This window comes from Strix aluco, chromosome 20 (genome assembly GCF_031877795.1).
Source record: "Strix aluco isolate bStrAlu1 chromosome 20, bStrAlu1.hap1, whole genome shotgun sequence".
In the NCBI taxonomy this organism is placed as follows: domain Eukaryota; kingdom Metazoa; phylum Chordata; class Aves; order Strigiformes; family Strigidae; genus Strix; species Strix aluco.
In genome coordinates this window covers 9,213,893-9,230,608 of record NC_133950.1, presented here as the reverse complement: position 1 = coordinate 9,230,608, position 16,716 = coordinate 9,213,893, and the positions used below count along the sequence as shown (strand labels likewise).

General features: G+C 46.8%; 1 protein-coding gene across 1 annotated transcript in view; it reads right to left on the bottom strand.

Annotated features, from left to right (window-relative positions):
- Nucleotides 1-16,716, bottom strand: part of COL27A1 (collagen type XXVII alpha 1 chain) — a 152,445-nt gene that overhangs the window by 52,177 nt on the left and 83,552 nt on the right. Inside the window, exons 26-29 of the mRNA XM_074846242.1 lie at nt 11,163-11,216; nt 8,235-8,288; nt 7,361-7,414; nt 4,088-4,141 (exon numbers count right to left, since the gene is read on the bottom strand). Of these exons, the coding sequence (XP_074702343.1) occupies nt 4,088-4,141; nt 7,361-7,414; nt 8,235-8,288; nt 11,163-11,216 (216 nt within the window). The remainder of the gene's footprint in view (nt 1-4,087; nt 4,142-7,360; nt 7,415-8,234; nt 8,289-11,162; nt 11,217-16,716) is intronic.

Sequence of the window (16,716 nt, the reverse complement as noted above, 5' to 3'; positions counted from 1 at the left end):
TGGAAAAAGCAACTATTTTCAGGTTTGCTCAGATAACACCACTTTACAAATCCCTCGCATTCACAAATTCCCGCAGTCCGCGATGCTGCGCAGCATCGGGGCTGTGGGGCAGAGAGCTAGCGGTCCCCTCCCGCAGTGAGCGGCAGAGTGAGGGGAGAATGAATGGCAAGGTGGAAAAGAGAAATGTGTTTTGGGATTTGAAAAGCTCCTCTGAGTCACCTGAGTCAGAGCCCAGCATCCCCTCCAATGGGAGGATAAAATTCCAGAACACTGACAGACACCTTGGGCAGAAGAACGGGGCAAGATAAGTCACTTTACAGCAGGAATTCAGGTGCTGCTTTATGATCTGGGTTGCAAAGTCATGGGTCCAGTTGATATTTAACATTTTGCAGAGATTCTCAGTCAATACCTGAGCTTTTTGATATCGTTATCTTCAATAGAGGATGCTGGAGACCACATGTTTTCCTGCTGTGAGGAGCTGATTAACAGAAATGTGCTTTTGAATTTAAGTCAGATAGGGTGAGGGACTTGCTGAATCAGCTGCCTCCAAATTTAAACCTTGATTTGGTTAAATAATTAGGTTAAAGCATGTGCATAGCTGTCACTAGCTGAATGTTAAGCACATGTCTAAGTGCTACACTGAGTATGAATGAAGGGAAATAAGCCTGGGCTCACATGTCCAAGTTTCTTGTCCTTAGGGAAGAGGAGAGGGGAAACCACGTTTGTAGAAGATTATTCAGTATCAGTTTGATGGGCTAAGCAAAGACTTGGGAAGGAACAATAGCCCTGTCATGACTAAAAAGAAGGTTACAATTTTTAAAGAATTTTCTTTTTAAACTTTGTACTTATATCTCTGACAATACAAAAGCTATCACAATATAAATACAGACCCCAAAAAGTCACCATTGTTCTTTACAATCAAAACCATATTTGCTATTTACGTTTCCTTCAAAAGCAAAATTACTTTAATGAAGTATCCACAAACAGAGCTCATGGAATCCACAAACATCTGGTGGAGGCTGCATTCATGTTTCCACTCTGAATTGAATTACGTCCCTTTTGTAAACTAGGATAGACAGAGGGTAATGTCTGAAATTACAGTTGGGGGGATCATTTCCCCATCCTGAGAAAACCGAGCCGGAATAGCAGGACAAACTAAGCAAACAAAGAATACTATGTGCTTGGAATATCTTCTGAGAGCATGAAGAGAAGGAGAATGTGAAAGAGAGATATACAAACCAGAAATCCTCCAGGCAGGAGATCTGCTGGTCCTTACTATACCAATTTTCCCACATCACATTCACTGAAATCTGTAGGATTTCAGAGCAAAGCCCAAGTTCCTCCTCTCTGCTGGGGACCTTAGAAAGGATGTCTGTCTGTCTCGCAAATTCTGTATGGATTATACCACTGTGGTGCTCAAACGCACCGAATCTCCATCGTGACATGGTCCAGCAGCGGGTGGTGAGGGCAGGATCAATGCAGGGCAGCAGCAGCAGATCCAGGCACTCAGTGATTGCTGGCAGAGGTTTACCCCTCTCTGATACCAGTGTCCTTAGGGCAAGATCAAGAACTTGATGCACCCTCTTCCCCGGGCACTGCTTCCTGATCTACCTCCACATTCTACACTTCCTGGGGTGACAATTTTGCCAGGCTCTGCAGCCAGCTGGGCAGAATCACTGCTGCATTTCTGGTTTTCAGGGATGGGATGCACTTCGAAGTCTGGACTTTCTCAGTGGGGAAACGTCCAGGGGGAGCAACTCGCACAGGGTCTGCTGGACTCAACATCTGGAGAGGAAACACAACCCAAGGCTATGCAGCTGAACGTCTCTACCATGTGGTATGTCATTTTGAGGATGGACAGTGCTTGTGGCCGTTGGTGTCCTGCAGGATTTCTCCTGAGGGTTTGGCACCCTCTCTCTGGATCTAGCTACACCCAAAGGCAGGTCCTTGCTGTGCCAGCCAAGCTCCTTTCTTAGGAGCTGGATCCAGCTTTGCTCTTGATTTTACCTTGTGTGATGATAAATACCTCTTTTGTCATTCCTGACAGTACGAGTGGAGATGAAAACAGCCTGGTCAGCTGTAATTTCCTTGTGGGTTGAGGACTGTAGGCCAACGCAGATGTAAGAAGCCAAAGAAGATTTATGTGAGTCAACCTTGCACGACCCAAGAGCCAAACACTAGGGTTGCACACGCTGCCTGCCGTAAGGAGAGGCTCAGTGCCAGGGGATGCGGCTGGCATCCCCGGCTGGCAGCTGGGAGGAGGCAGCGCTGGGACTCCTCCTCTGTCACTGCATACATTAAAAGCACCAGCAGAAATGTCTGATTCCCTCGGATGACCCACCTCTCCAAGAGCCCGCACAGTTGGCAGCCTGGATTCATTCAGAAGACGTTTCCCATTCAGCTCAGCACTGTAGTTTTACCTTGAGATATTTTCCGCCATCCATTCAAAGCCTCCCGTTTCTCATCTGTCATGGTCATGGATGTCCTGGACAGCTCAGTTAATTGCTGCTATGTAGCACAGAGAAACCTCGCTCCCCAGGGGACCCTCTGAGAGCGGAGCTGGGGAATGAGATCCGTGGGCCTTCCCACCAAGGAGAACAGACACAAGGAAGCTGTTTTTCCCAGCCACAAGTTAAAAGCTGAACCCTGATACGCATCTGCTGAGCTTGGATGTTACTGGTATCCTTCTTGCTGTGCTTTTAAAGCTTAAAGCAGTTCCAGGGTACATAACTCTGTGGTTATAAAGCTTTCTAGTTGGTTATTCCATTTCCTTTTGCTGGTCCCAGCGATTCGAAGAATATTAGCTCTGGTATAGGGAAATATATGCAATCCTTGGCTGTCCCAAATTCCCCAAGCAGGAGTTGCCATAGAAGCAGAGACTGGGGGTGGGTAGAATGTATGGTTTACTCCAGCCTACGTCTTTGAAAATGAAACATGGAAACAGATATCGTAAGATCCTCGGAGGGAGAAATGCAAAATATGTTGCTGCTGGGGCCTTCAGCAAACCCATGTGCACTCACTATTAATACTTTGTAAAGCAGCTGGACAAGGAAAAGCAACCCAAAGCAGGGATGCTCCTGCAATAAACATCCCGTTTAAGAAGAAGAAAGATTGAAGAGCTCAGTGGGACATGGGTTGGATGTCACAGGCAGGAAAACAAGCAACTTTGGCAGGTCTAGAGGTCATTCTGTTGTCAGCTGTCACCCAAACAGAGCAGGAAGAACCACACGTGAACTGATGCAGAGTGCTTGTGAAATATTTATCCAGTGTAACATGCGCTTGCAGTACTGTCAGCAACGCTAGTTAGTACCATGGCCCAGCACTAGGCTGGGGGGCTGCTCTTTCCAGGCAGAGCAAGGATTCACACATGCTGTGCAGCATGGCACTGTTTAGATATGTATAGATAAAACCAAGGCCTTGTGTTATGGGCTGGAGAAACCCATAGAAATACACAGGACGTGCTTATAAGCTGATCTGTTGACAATGCAAAACACATCTTTCTCACAACCCCGCAGAATGCTGCCAGAAGATACTAATTCTGCAAGACTGAAAGGGAAGACGTGGGAAAAGTAGGCTGCTCGGCTCCTTGTCAGCCCTGTTTCTGCCTGCCTTGTCTCTTAATTTTATTTCATGGCGTAACCTTTCCTGCTTTACCTACCTCTGGTTAAATCACAACACTTCACATCTCAGCTGCAATGTCCCTTGGCAGCAAATGCACCTTTTCTGGTCTTCTACCTGCACACTCTTCCCCAGCCCAGATACATTTTCGGATGACTAAATCTTCACCATCCTCACCAGAAGTGTCTGTAAAGCCTGTTTTGACACTGCAGGTGGTTGGAAAAGACAAGCTGGAGCGCTTCCATGATCAACTCTACACTGGGACACCCCTCTGCCCATACACATCACCTGCACTCGCAGCCCTGGTAAGACTTCCTTCAATGACCACTGTCTCTATACACAGCAGAGAGACGGTTGTGGAGGTGCTGCCCCAACTGCTGCTCATCTTTACACCCCCAAACTAATCCATCAGATTACTGTTCCAACAGCTGAAAGAGGAGAGGGATAAAAGCTCGTAGAAAGTGCTTACCCTGCGGCCTTTCATCCCTCTTATCCCTGGCGCACCACGGACTCCTGCTGGACCCTGGAAGGGGAAAAGGGAAACAAAATGAAGATGGTGGAGGAGGAAGGCATCAGCTGTTGGTAAGACCCCACATCCCTACGTGACCAGATGCAGACCCTTGGCCAGCAGGTTGGTTCATTAAACTCTTGCCAAAGACATTACCATATTTACTTGTCTATAAATGGTCTTTTTTTTAACTCACTGATTGTCTTTGGATTATGGACATTTAGGCCAAGGATCCTGGCTGAGGTTTGTATGCTTAAGTATCTGCAGCCTGTTGTCTAAGTGGTGTGATTTGAAGAGAAGTCGAAACATCCAGAATTCCCTCTGAAGCTATTAAAAGCAGCTGTTGTTCAGTATCTGTACAAAAATAATAATAACCGGGATCTGCTTTTCAGTTGTCCAAATACAAAATCAGACACCTCATCTTAGACACCCAAGTTTGACCTTTTCAGCCAAATACCGATTTTATCTTCAAGTACCTGTTGCCCTGGTAGTGCCGCATAAATATTCACACTGGCAGATAGATGCTAATTTCATTTGGACTGCTGGTGTTGCAGATGATCCTGTTCTTACACTTACAGAAAGGTTTCAGGTTTTCTTTTAACCTGGATTTGTACACACTAATTCATTAATGTGCATAGAGAAAATGCAGAAAAAAATAAAACAGCTTTTTTTTTCTGTTATAATATTGATGAGTTTCAAAAATTAAATAATATGGTTAATTAACAGGATTTATTTCTGTATTATAACTTTAAAATCCCATATTTAAAGTTAGTGCCTTTCTGCTGTCAGAAAAGAAAATCTTAAAATGACACATTCCATTCTTACTCTCTCAAACACTCCACATCAAGTTTTGCTATTTATATATCAATAGCTTTTACCAGCTGTCAACCCTCCAAACTTCACCATGGACCAGAACAAAATTGGACTGTGATCTTCCTACTGCTTGTACCACTGCCACTAATAAAGATTTTGCTTTTGGAATGGAGGTATCTTTCTGCATGGCATGTAAGTTCAGAGTACAAATGCTTAGCTGTTCTCACTCAAGATGGAAAAGTTAGTTGACTGTAACTATATTTGTAATCACAGTAAATCTTGGTTTTGCTACTGAGGTCAGTAGCAACTGGCACTGACAAGCAGTAGATGTGTCAGATGCCTCTTTTATAGAGGTTTTTATGATAAACAAATACTGAAATGAAATTCTTTATTGGGATTTGGAATATCCTCCTGGAAGTCTCAGCCTATCCCAAATAGCTTATGAAAATACAAGCACAGAAACGTTCGTTGTGATGGCAAAATGTTGAGGGAACAACTAGGTACCATGATGGGAATTTCAAGGAACTGTTTAGGAGAAGATGAGTGACCTTTAATATACCTACACGTATACACTATTTTAAAAACTGTGTATTAACATAAAAGATGTTCCATGATGGTGAGTGAGAAGAGGGAAAAGGAATTCACAAGCTGAAATTAAGGGCAGTTTCCTACCATTGACTACACCTTTGTTTCCCATTCCCGATCACCCTCTATTGAATTAATCCGTCACCAGAGCTGCTAAGGCTCACTGGATAGTTTAATCCCAAAGATTTTAACAGTTTAGGATAAACAACAACAGCATGCCTCAGGTCTGGCTTGAAAAGCAAATAATGAATGTTTGGTGGAGAAACAGGCAGAAACAGCTGGAGTTAATGAGTGGGGATTTGATATTAGGGTATTAGATTTACTGGCTTTGTGGGGAAGTTTGACTTATTGAATTACGACTTTTTAAAATGCAGTTTTGGAGGAAACATTTTGCTTGGATGAACTTGTTATTTGCTTGCAGGAGAACAGGGAACTGAGGGAAGAGAAAGGGCGTGGGGATGGTCTCAGCTCCCAGAGCTCTGCAGAGAGGTTTCAGCATCTTCAGTCAGAGGTGATGCCTCAACTCATACTGTTGTCATCATGTCCCAGTGAAGCCATACAAAACTTTAGTACAGCTAAAGGTACTAGTTAGTGGTGCACTAGTGTTTCAGGACTGGGATTTTTTTGCCACAGGGCCAGCGCAGAACCTACCTCTGCCAAGGACGCGCGCCAGTTCTCCCCCATGCTCACAGGCATGGAAGTAAGCAGGGGGTCTGCCTAACGCTCCAGCTATCCCCAAGTCATGCAGCAGCTAATGTGCTGGGAGAGTTTCTAAAAAAGAGACAGCTAGAGATATCCAGCTGCCTCCTAGACTTCTGCTGACAGCAAGTGCTAGCATGAGGAGCCCCCTCTCTGCTGGGACCTGCAGGCAACATCATGCTCCTGTCATTGTAAGGGCCTGGCCAGGGCCACGTTGATGCTCTTCAGGTAAGGATGGGTCACCCCAAGGTGCTGCTTCGCCTCAGACCTTTTCTTTCCCTCACCTCCATTGCCTTGCAACTGTGAAGTCTCTTCCCAGGCAGCAGCTGGCTGCAGCTGGTGGGCCCAGAGCATCCCCGAGCTCCCCAAAGTGGGCAGAGCTGCCACTGATCTGGAGGCCAAACCTTTGGCACTGCCCAGGCATTTCACTACTGTGATCTTCCTCCCAATTAACAACGCTGTGGGAATTCACACACTGAGCAAAATCCATTCCCTGTACCCACCCAGAGCTGCCCTTCTGTGGGTTCCAGCAAACAACACACAGCAGCATTTGTGCTGCTGGGAGAGCTGGAGCTCCCGTCTAAACAACGGCTGTGGGAAACTGGAGCCACACTAAACTCTACCTCCACACCAATTGCACGCTCCAGCCACAGCTGCACACGTACCAGACGAGCCCATCCAGAGGGAGGGTGCATCTGGGGGCAGCTGTTCTGTGGCTCTTCTCACTCCAGCAAGAGTCTTGGAAAATGCATGATGGAGTCACCACATGATACAGTCACTGTGTCGCATGATGTGATCACCATACTGCCAACAGCTCCTGGCAGAAATAGAGGGCCTTGCAAGAACACCTTGAGCGAGTGAGCTTGTGTCCTGCTAAAAGACTGAGGCTGGATTGTGACTTTTGGATCCCCCATTAGGGAAATGGGCTACAAAAGTTTGAATTAAGCACCATTTTTTTTGTAGCATCTCTTCCCATGTTGCTCCTACTCATGCCCCATCCCTTACCCCATATCTGTTGCTCAAATCAAACTCAAATCAACTGGCACACAGTTGCCTGAGTCAGCCCATGAATGCCCAGGATATGGGATGATGATTTTTGGTGTGTGGTATTACAAGGTGGTGATAGCCTTTACTTACTGTTGGTCCAGGGATCCCAGGAAAACCCACTCCTCCTGGTGTCCCAGGGTGGCCCTAGAAGGGAAGAAAGAAGAACATGCCTGGTGTGAATTCCCAGGATCTGCTCAGCCCTTCTTCCTCCAAGTGGGAAGACAGGAAAAAAGGTATTGTTGGTTGCTTGCAAGGTCAGGCAGGTTTGTTATTTGTCAGGCTAGAACTGCCCAGGGATGGATGGAGAAGGCCAGACTGTCAAAAAACCAGCTCCAACCTTGGTAGCAATATAAGCAGTTAGATTTTCTAAACAGTCCAGAATGGGCTGAATTAATATGAAAATCTGTCTTTGGATCTTGCACTATGGTAGACAGGAGGTAAGTGTCAGAGTAAGATAAGATCTTGCTGAGGTGCCCTCTGTTAAACTCCTAAAGGAGGATCCCCAAATGGCAGTGCACAAAGCACAGCAAAACACCACGAGCGTGCTGCCCAAGCAGCCCTGCATCTCCAGCTGCCCCTGGCAACTTGGTGGGATGTGAACAACAGATCCCTGTTCCCAGACCCCGTCTGTTCAGTAGCCAGGATGCTTGGGAACAGGCAATCCTTTAGGTGCCATAGCTTGCCGTTCCTTGGTATCTCTACTTGACACAACAGGTCCTCAGCTGATGGAGCTGCAGAACACGTGTCGAAATCCAGTGTTTCTCAGAAGGGGAGAGTGTTGAACACGACTGCTGGGGAGGTGTTATACCTCAATATCCAGTCAGTCAAATGGCCATTCCCATCCCCACAGAGACAGGAAGAGTTTGCAGCTGTTGTCACATAACTAAAAGACCAGAAGCTGCACCCTTTGCTAGGAAAGAGACAGGCAGCAGCAAGAGCGAGAGAATGCAGACTTACTCCTTACCATCGACCCCTTGACTCCTGGAGGGCCTGGGGGTCCCACTGAGCCACGGTCGCCCTAGGAGAGACACGGGTGCACGGGGAAAAGTGAGACTTTTGCTAACAAGCACTCTAAGCTGGCAGCAACAGGGATCTAGAGCAATGAAACAACTAGAAGTTCCACAAATTGCAGTCTATGCCATCAGATTTCTACCAGAAACACTTCCAGTACAGAATAATCATCACCTTCTTTCAAGTATCCATCTCATCAGAGTAGTTAAAGGACTACAGCAAGAATTAGTTAATCCTCCATATCCCAAGAGAAGGGACTTTACTATTGCCATCAAAGCACTGAGGAACAAGAAACAAGCAATGTGCAAGGCCGCCTTCAACTCCAGACAGTGCTGGGACTGGATCCCAGGAGATCTCCAGCCCTTCCCACCCAAGGCATAACATCCGTCTGTGTTCTGCACTATCGTAATCCCTCCACGTCCTGGTGTTTTTGGAGGCACGGATTTGAAAGCTGTGGTCATGAGGTCCTGCTAAAAGCAGGGAATCAAGTTGGAAAAAAACAGAGAAAGTGCCTGGAATAGATGTCTGGTGCTTTCAGAAGACGACTGCAGGTGTTTTAGGGGTCTTCCTATCCTGTGGCTCATACTGGGACCACAGTGCAAAAACCAACAAAATGGAGGCTTGTGTTTATGAGGGGTTCAGAGCCAGATGCCTCCACAGCGCACCCTAAAGATGCTATCCCTTCTAAAACAAGCCACCGTTTGGCATTAAAAAACTCAACGTACCAAAAAATCACTTTTTAATTCCAAAAGTCTTACTTATACCTACATGCAGAAAATTTCACTTGCCCTGAGTACATCCTTGGCCCTCCAGCTCAGTCAAGAAGAGACAAGGTGTAAGCCTCCGTGAGCACCACTGTGACCCGCTGACACAAGGGTGAGTCAAAGGCATGGCTCTAGCGACAGGACATCAACTGCTCCTTTTTGGAGATGGTGGCAATTCCCACCACGACTGCCTGTACTTGCCCTCGCAGCCCCGATAATGCACCGGGAATTAGGTGTGTTATGTTTGTGTGCTTAGGGGGATGAGGAAGGAGGAGTTAGCAAATGCTGCCAAGTAGTTTACGCCCAAAATCTGACCTACCTTCCAACAGCTAAAGCGTAAGGGGAAATATTTTCTGGGCTCTAAGCAGCTTATTAAAAACAAACCCCAGAGTTTGTGTTGTCACCAGTTGGCCCCTGTAAACCAATGCAAGGATTTTTTTCCCCCTGAATGCATGGATTTTATTAAGTATGTATTAACTGTATTGTTCTCTTTGATAATCTTTGGATTCTACTGGCTTCAGCCTTAACTTCTGCAGCTCTCGGATGGAGATTGCTGACTCAGCTATGTCTAATGAAAGCATATTTCCCACTTCATTTAGCTCACAACAGCATAGTAAGCTGTAGGACACTATGCCAACTGGAGGCCTGGTTGAGGTTTTGATTTGATGATAGTTATTTCTGTCATCCATAAGTTTGTCCTGGTAGAGAAGAAGTCTGATAGAAATCACAGCTGTGCTGAGGCAGATTTTCAAAGGACAGCCTGGGCTTGCCTTGACACCAATGTAACATCATCGTGTTACAGAGCCGATCTGTGAGATGAGGATAGCTCATGTGGTCAAGGCATTAGCATGGAAGTCATAGGACCAGATGTGAACTTACTGGAACGGGGAAAAAGATCTTCCCGTGTCTCCTGCCTGGCAAACCCCTTACGCCTCATTCAACGCAGGGCTGCAGCTGCCATTGAGACAACTCGCTCAGGCACCAGTCTTCTGTGTAACCATCTTGGACACATCACAGACTCTTTATTCCTCTGTTTTCCTTCCATAAAATGCAGCCCACACCATGTCATTCCTTTTAGCTCTTGTGTGCCTTGATAGTTTGGACTGAGACTGCTTCTGCTACTGCCCCACCAGAGACCATCTAGTGTAACAGGCTCTCCAACGGCTGCTGCAGACAGGCAATAAAATGCATTTGCAGCAAACACAGTATAACTGTCACAGAATCTTGACATCATTACCCAGAGGACAGGGCTTGAAGTAATAAAAGCAAGAGAGAGAACTGATGTGTGGAATGCATCATTTTATGCTCTTTACTATCTTTATGGCTGGACTGTGAATAATTAAACCACCAATGAAAACCAGCAGTCAGCAACGGACACACAATGAGTGATATAGATGATTTGTCTTTGGAAGCTACCCCTGAATAAAATTTTACACTCTAATAGAAAACAAATTAATGTCCATTTACATTTATGGAAAATAAAGCCATTTTTCTTCCTGAAAAAAGCGTGTATCTGTACTGTACACAAGAGGGCACCAGCCCTTAGTAGCGTGCCCAGTACAACCACAGGGGCAGCAGGATGGGATCAATCAAATAAAAAGGGAAATATTTGGACCAGCCTTTGCTCAGTTGGGTGATTGCACTCTTGCACCTTGTCTGCACCTGAGAAATTGCTGAGACCTCCTGTTCAATGCAGGCTCAGCCCTGGTCCTGTGCAACCCCATTGGCAACTCAGCATGGGCTTTTGAGCACATCTCTGCACAAATCTGTCTGTAACCTAAACTCCTTGGACTCCTCCCTTGACCAGGAACACAGGGCTGATAAGTCCCTCATTCCCAGAAAAAACAGAACTGACTGTTAAATACAAACTTTCTGGCAGATTATGAATGAATAAAGCTTAAATTTTCAGAGAATATTTGACAGCATTTCCTTGGAGTGCAAGCGCATATTAATTCCTAAATGCAAAGTGGATGATTTTTGCCTGGCTCAAGACTAGCTCAGGCACCCAGCTGGGTGTTGCACTGACATGACAACTTAAATCTCACCATATTCCTCCTGCCCTGGTCTCCCTCACCCTGCAAAAGTTATAACAACCAATTCATTGCAAGCAATCTTACCTTTTCTCCCACTATTCCAGGCTCCCCTACGGGACCAATGAAACCCATTAGACCCTGAGGAAAGAGAAAAGCACAATTAATTTTCAGTTTTATTAGCTGAGAAAGTAAACAGTTTCTTTGGTCCACCTTGCTGGTTGAAATAGCACAGCATCCCTTGTATACTGCTCAGTAATTCCTACTGGCTACCAGAGCGGACAGAGTTGCTCCCGGCCATGGGAACGTCTAACTCCACAGCTGGTTCTGCTTTAGGCGCCAGCTGGAACGGCAGCACTAGGATCTGCAAGAGCCACAACACACAGTATACGGGATGAGTTAAGCACGTTTCGTAGAAAGGCCGAGTCTATAGTGTGGCTTTGTTTTGCAAGCATTTCCCAAAACGTCAGCGCAGCTTCCCCAAGAGCATCAATGGGTTGCACAGTCTGAGAGTTGCCACCATTTTCACTGCTGTACTGGGTAGAGTTCCTCTGGGTTAATCTGAGCTGCCTCAAACCCTCATGCAAACTAATTTTGCCCTGATAGTGTTATGCTGTTGGGATGTCAGTAGGAAATAAAGGTCTGAGGACCCAGCCAGAGGGGCCAGCAGGGCAGTAGATCTATCACACTACTCAGAAACTATCTTGGAAAAATCTCCCAGTCTAAGCTCAGGATTTGTCAGGATTTAACAACGTTTGGGATAACGAAGAAACAAACAGAACTGCTTTTAATTAGGAAGATAGAAATAAATGCAATGTCAAGCTAAGATTCCTGAGAATTAAAATACAGCAGCCTCCCTACCAACTCCAGCGGGTTTCTGGCTCTAGAGATGCAAGGGACTGTCTTCTCTGCCATGGCAGGCGCATGATTCTCATGGTCTCATCCCTAGTCCCAGCAAGGGTCATTGGCAGAGAGATATCTATAGTTAGTTCCTCCAGTGAGTCTGTAACTAAAGGGATCTCCTGTTGAAACACTTCACAGCCTGCCCATAGTTGGCATGGGTGGTCTCAAATGAAGCCATGCCCCAGCTTGTTCGATTTTAGGCAGCAGGCTGATTGGTGCTGGCAGGTGGCTGCTGAGCAAGTCAGAGACAGGAGGTGGATTCTTCAGTGATATCACCCTACTCTTCCTCTTTTTTAGAATAATTTGAAATCTTCATAATAAATTGTAAAGTTCTTCTATGCAAATGCATCTCACCTTTTCACTTCAACATCAAGGAGACTTTCAAATGACACACTCAGGAAAATATTCAGCATAAACAAACACGGTGGGAAAAAAGCTACGCTAGGCAAGGCAACTTCTGGAGTGTGGTCTCAGAAAACGGAGAGCTTTTGACCCTGCTATCTCCTCTCTGGGGGAACAGCAAGAAAAGAAGCAAGCATTTCCTCTCTCTACTCCTGCTTCATTGCTTTTTCCGTTCCCAGCTGGCCTGACATGTGTGCAGTTTGCTGAGGGGTTCTCTGTGGTCTGTGTGTTGTTGTGGTTCTGTTCACTTCTGTGCACTGACAGTGTAAAGTGATACCACGCAGCTACAGAGGAGGATCCAGCACCAACAGAGCAGCCTACTCACAGGTTGTGCAACTCCTCCCGCCACCAAAAGCCTCTCCCTCTCCATGAAGTTACGCTCACAACGTAAAGCTGTAGCACAGAATAACCAGCCTCACTGCTATTCCCATCTGTGTGAGGCTCAGCAGATGCATTCAGAGACATAAAACACAATGTGGGTCACTCTCCGATGACTTTTAGAGGGAACAGCTTCTGACGATGACTCCAAACACTGAGAGACTTCATGCATTAACATTCCTCAGATGGTGCAATTAAATGCCATCCTTTGAACATCACTGGAGACAGGAGCTCCTCAATGAGACATGCTGATGGGCTCAACAAAAGCATCTCTCACTCGGAGGCTCAGCTGGCTTCGCCTCTTCCAGGGAGCAGACACACACTCTGCTCTGAGTGGCCCTTGTCACACTCCGGCATGGGAACAACATCCACGTGAAAAGTGTTTGGAAAAAACTCATGAGAGAAGGCAAAGAGCTCAGCGGGTATGTTGGAGCCTGGAGTTAGATGCTTGCATTAGAAATTCATCCATAGATGATGTCCCAGGAAACCAGCATGCCCCTGTGCCATGATGGAAATATTGATTAACCACGGGAAGACAACTACCACAGGAAAGCTCTACTATCCCATCAGGAGCTTGATGTCGCCAACCCTTCTGACACCAGCACTGAAATGGTCTTTGCTGTGTCCGATGCTGAAGCAGTCCCAGTGCACAAGCGTGCCATTACAGCCAGGCTGCACGGACAGGACACACGGACAGGACACACGTGGGGGCAAAGCAGTGCTGGGCTCAGCAGCGGATTGCCCAGCACAGGAACCAAAGGGAGAGCAGGCAAATTTGCAAGATCTGCATATGCAAGGTTGCCACTGGGTGGCATTGCTGAAGGCTGCTGAATCAATTATCCTTTCAATTAGACACAAGTGCAGATACATCGCTGATAACTGTATCCAGTTACCGAAGCTTTCCAGTTGCCCAAGGCCATGAAGAAAGCAAATGTTAAGGCAGAGGAGAGAATGGCAAAGCAATGAGACGGAACAAGGAAATGCATTGCTAGGCAAAAATAAGATAATAAAGCAAGAAAGAACAAATCTGTTCCTTCATTTCCAATTTATCAGAAAAACTGCCGAACTCTCTCCCTGGGAAGATGCTCTCTTTAAGATATTTCTGGGTCACTTAGGTCAGTCCCTGCAGAAGAAGAGAGATCCCTGCTCTTGCAGCAAATGTTGTCACCATTCAGACCAAGACTGTTTCAAAAACACTTCTGAGAGGCATTGCATACCCAGACTCAGGCTTGAAGGCTAACCTGCTGTCCACAGCAGCATCAGCTCCCACCCTAAAAAGTCTCTAAGGAGTCTGGGTCATGAAGCGAGACACACTGGTTGTGCTTTCCAGCCGAGCTGGTGGTGCTCTACAGCTGGTTTGCAGAGCACCGACTGCAGCACGCCAACCAGCCCACAACCCCAACGCCCTCCCGAGACCCCTTCACTGTCACAGATGTGCTCTTTGTTATCGCAGCTCACGCGGAAACCTGCCGGCACTGCCAATGCAAGCAGGGTAGAGGCAAACACTGCACCTGTTACCTGTGGAACCTTCAGGATGGAAGGGGAGCACAGCCAACGTTTCTGGCTTGGCTTTCACTCCAAAACCGGGGAAAATTCTGCCTGCGCTGGTACGTCATGTTTCTGCTCAAGGGAAGATGTCACTGTGCCCTGTGTACCCAGCAAGAGGAGCATCCCATGGTGTGAGCGTGGGACTGAAGTGGGATGGCAGAGCAGGGACCCTGTGACATGGCCAGGCTTCCAGCACAGTAGCTCTGTAGTGTTTCAGCCAATACCGTCTGCCCTGGGCTAAATGAACTAACATTGCTGTGTCTGCAAGCAGACACAAATCAAGATAGATATGTCTAGGAAAAATAAATCTCAGTAAGTTATTGGGAGTACATGAAACTACTGGGGGAGATTGGATAACGATATTCTTCACTGGCCAAAATGGGATAGACACTGAAGGGAACAAAAGCAGCAAAAGATTTAGGTTTTAAGAACCAGAAAAGCCACCGGTGGCAAATATTAAATCAAAGCAGACATGAATTGTGGCCATTACACTAAAATGGCTGTGGCATAACATATTTTTCCCAGGTTCCCAGGGTTGAAAAGAAGCCCTGCATCAAACACTACTCCAGGCAGTGTGTGTAATGATGCACGTGAAGTCCCAGCAGTGGTGGCGGCCCGGATAAAGGCCCACAGTATACAGGAAAGAATGTAAAACATTTATATTAGACGGAGAGTTCAGCATGTCGCTCATGATTCAGTCTGCTGTATTCCCCAGCCAAGGGCATGGCGGAAAAGGGATGGAGATTGTTAAAAAGTTGCTGGGGGCTTGGGGCGAAGAAAAGGGGGGGGACTGGCGGGTTGTAATTCCTAACTCCTGTCTGGCTTTCCCCATTTATTGTCCAGCCCTGTCATAATTAAGCCCCCCCTCTTGGCTGCATCAACAGAGAGCAAGTCAGCAATGAAGCCTTGCATAAATCATACCCCATTTGAGAGAAACAACCGAAAGGCGAGCCCAGCGTGAGCAGGGTCTCCCAGGGACGGGACCGCCAGTCACTCCCAGCAGGAACCGATCATGGCCTTTCTGTTTTACTGGTTCGCTAGAACTCAAAACAAAACAAACCAGGGACAAAGGATGGGAGGGAGTAAATGTACAATCCTCCCATTCAGATGAAAGAAAGGGAAAGTAAAACAGTAAATATCACAGTTTAAGGGAGGACGCTCTGACCCGCAAAGAAAAGCCATGCGGTTTAACCCCCTGTGCGCCGGGCTCAGCCATACCCTGGGGCCACGTTGGGTTCCCACTGCCCTTTGGGGAGCGACAGAAGGGAAGGTGGAGACACGTTGACAAAACACCCTGTCAGATCAAAGAGGCTGCATACACTACAGTGCCCATAAATCCCTGAATGAGAGGTCTGCAGCTCAGAAAGATGCTCTGGAGGGGAAGGTAAATGCATTGGGAAAGACACTGCTCTAAGATGTAGGAAACGCTGGTGCAATTTCCTGCTTGGTTCTTGGCAACCCATTTGACCTTGGTCATCCAACGACGCTGGTTTCCTTTGACAAATTATTTTAGAATAATATCTGATATTGGGACAACCTGTTTCTCCCTCGAAGGAAGATATATCCACAAGGGGCCGTGGAGTGACTGCCCTTCCCAGCATGGTGTGATGGGTGCGTGGCTGACCCTAACATCACCGTGCGAGCGAGCAGGGCTGTTACTTCTTGTACAGGAAGAAGGATTCAAAAAGCTGTTCCTGCTATGACAGGACCTGCTCTTTCCCATTAAGGACATAGGTCAACCGTAGCCTCTTTCAGCTGGCACAAATCTTCACTGATATTTCAGTCTCTAGTGCAGAACAGGGGGTGTCCATGGGCTTGCAGTACTCTGCCCCAGTTTGCTGTCCTGTCTGCCGCAGGGTGTTGCTTCTCCCACAGGCTTGTCTGACCTTCAACATGGACATTTCGATGACATCCTCCTGTTCTACATTCCCATCTCTGGAACAGGAAGGTTGGTGGCCTGGGCCAGAGGCCCCGTATTCTTCTTCATATCCTTCTGCCTCCATCTACTGGCAAGGAAGGGTTAAATCACACATTTCCAGGGTACAGGGGACCCCAGCAGCTGGAGTCCTTCCAGCATATGAAGACAACAAGCATCTTATGAATGAACTTTCTGAGTCAGTGTCCTTGCAATGGAAAAACAATGCATTAGGGACTGCCCTGTGGCTTAAAACCTCATTTTTCCAATGACAGCTCAAGTGTCACTGGAAACCTTACAGAAACTCCCATGTTTGCCTAAACAGATGTTCCTAAGAAAGGGAAGAGAGCTCCAGTGAGATGGGTGGTTGACCTTTACTCATGCTGTTACGCTGAGGGTTTCCGCTCAGAGGGAACCCTTATGGAGGGCAGAGCAGCAAGTCTGAAATGTTCGACCAAGCCTATTGTGCTCATGGAATAGAAAACATCAAGGCCT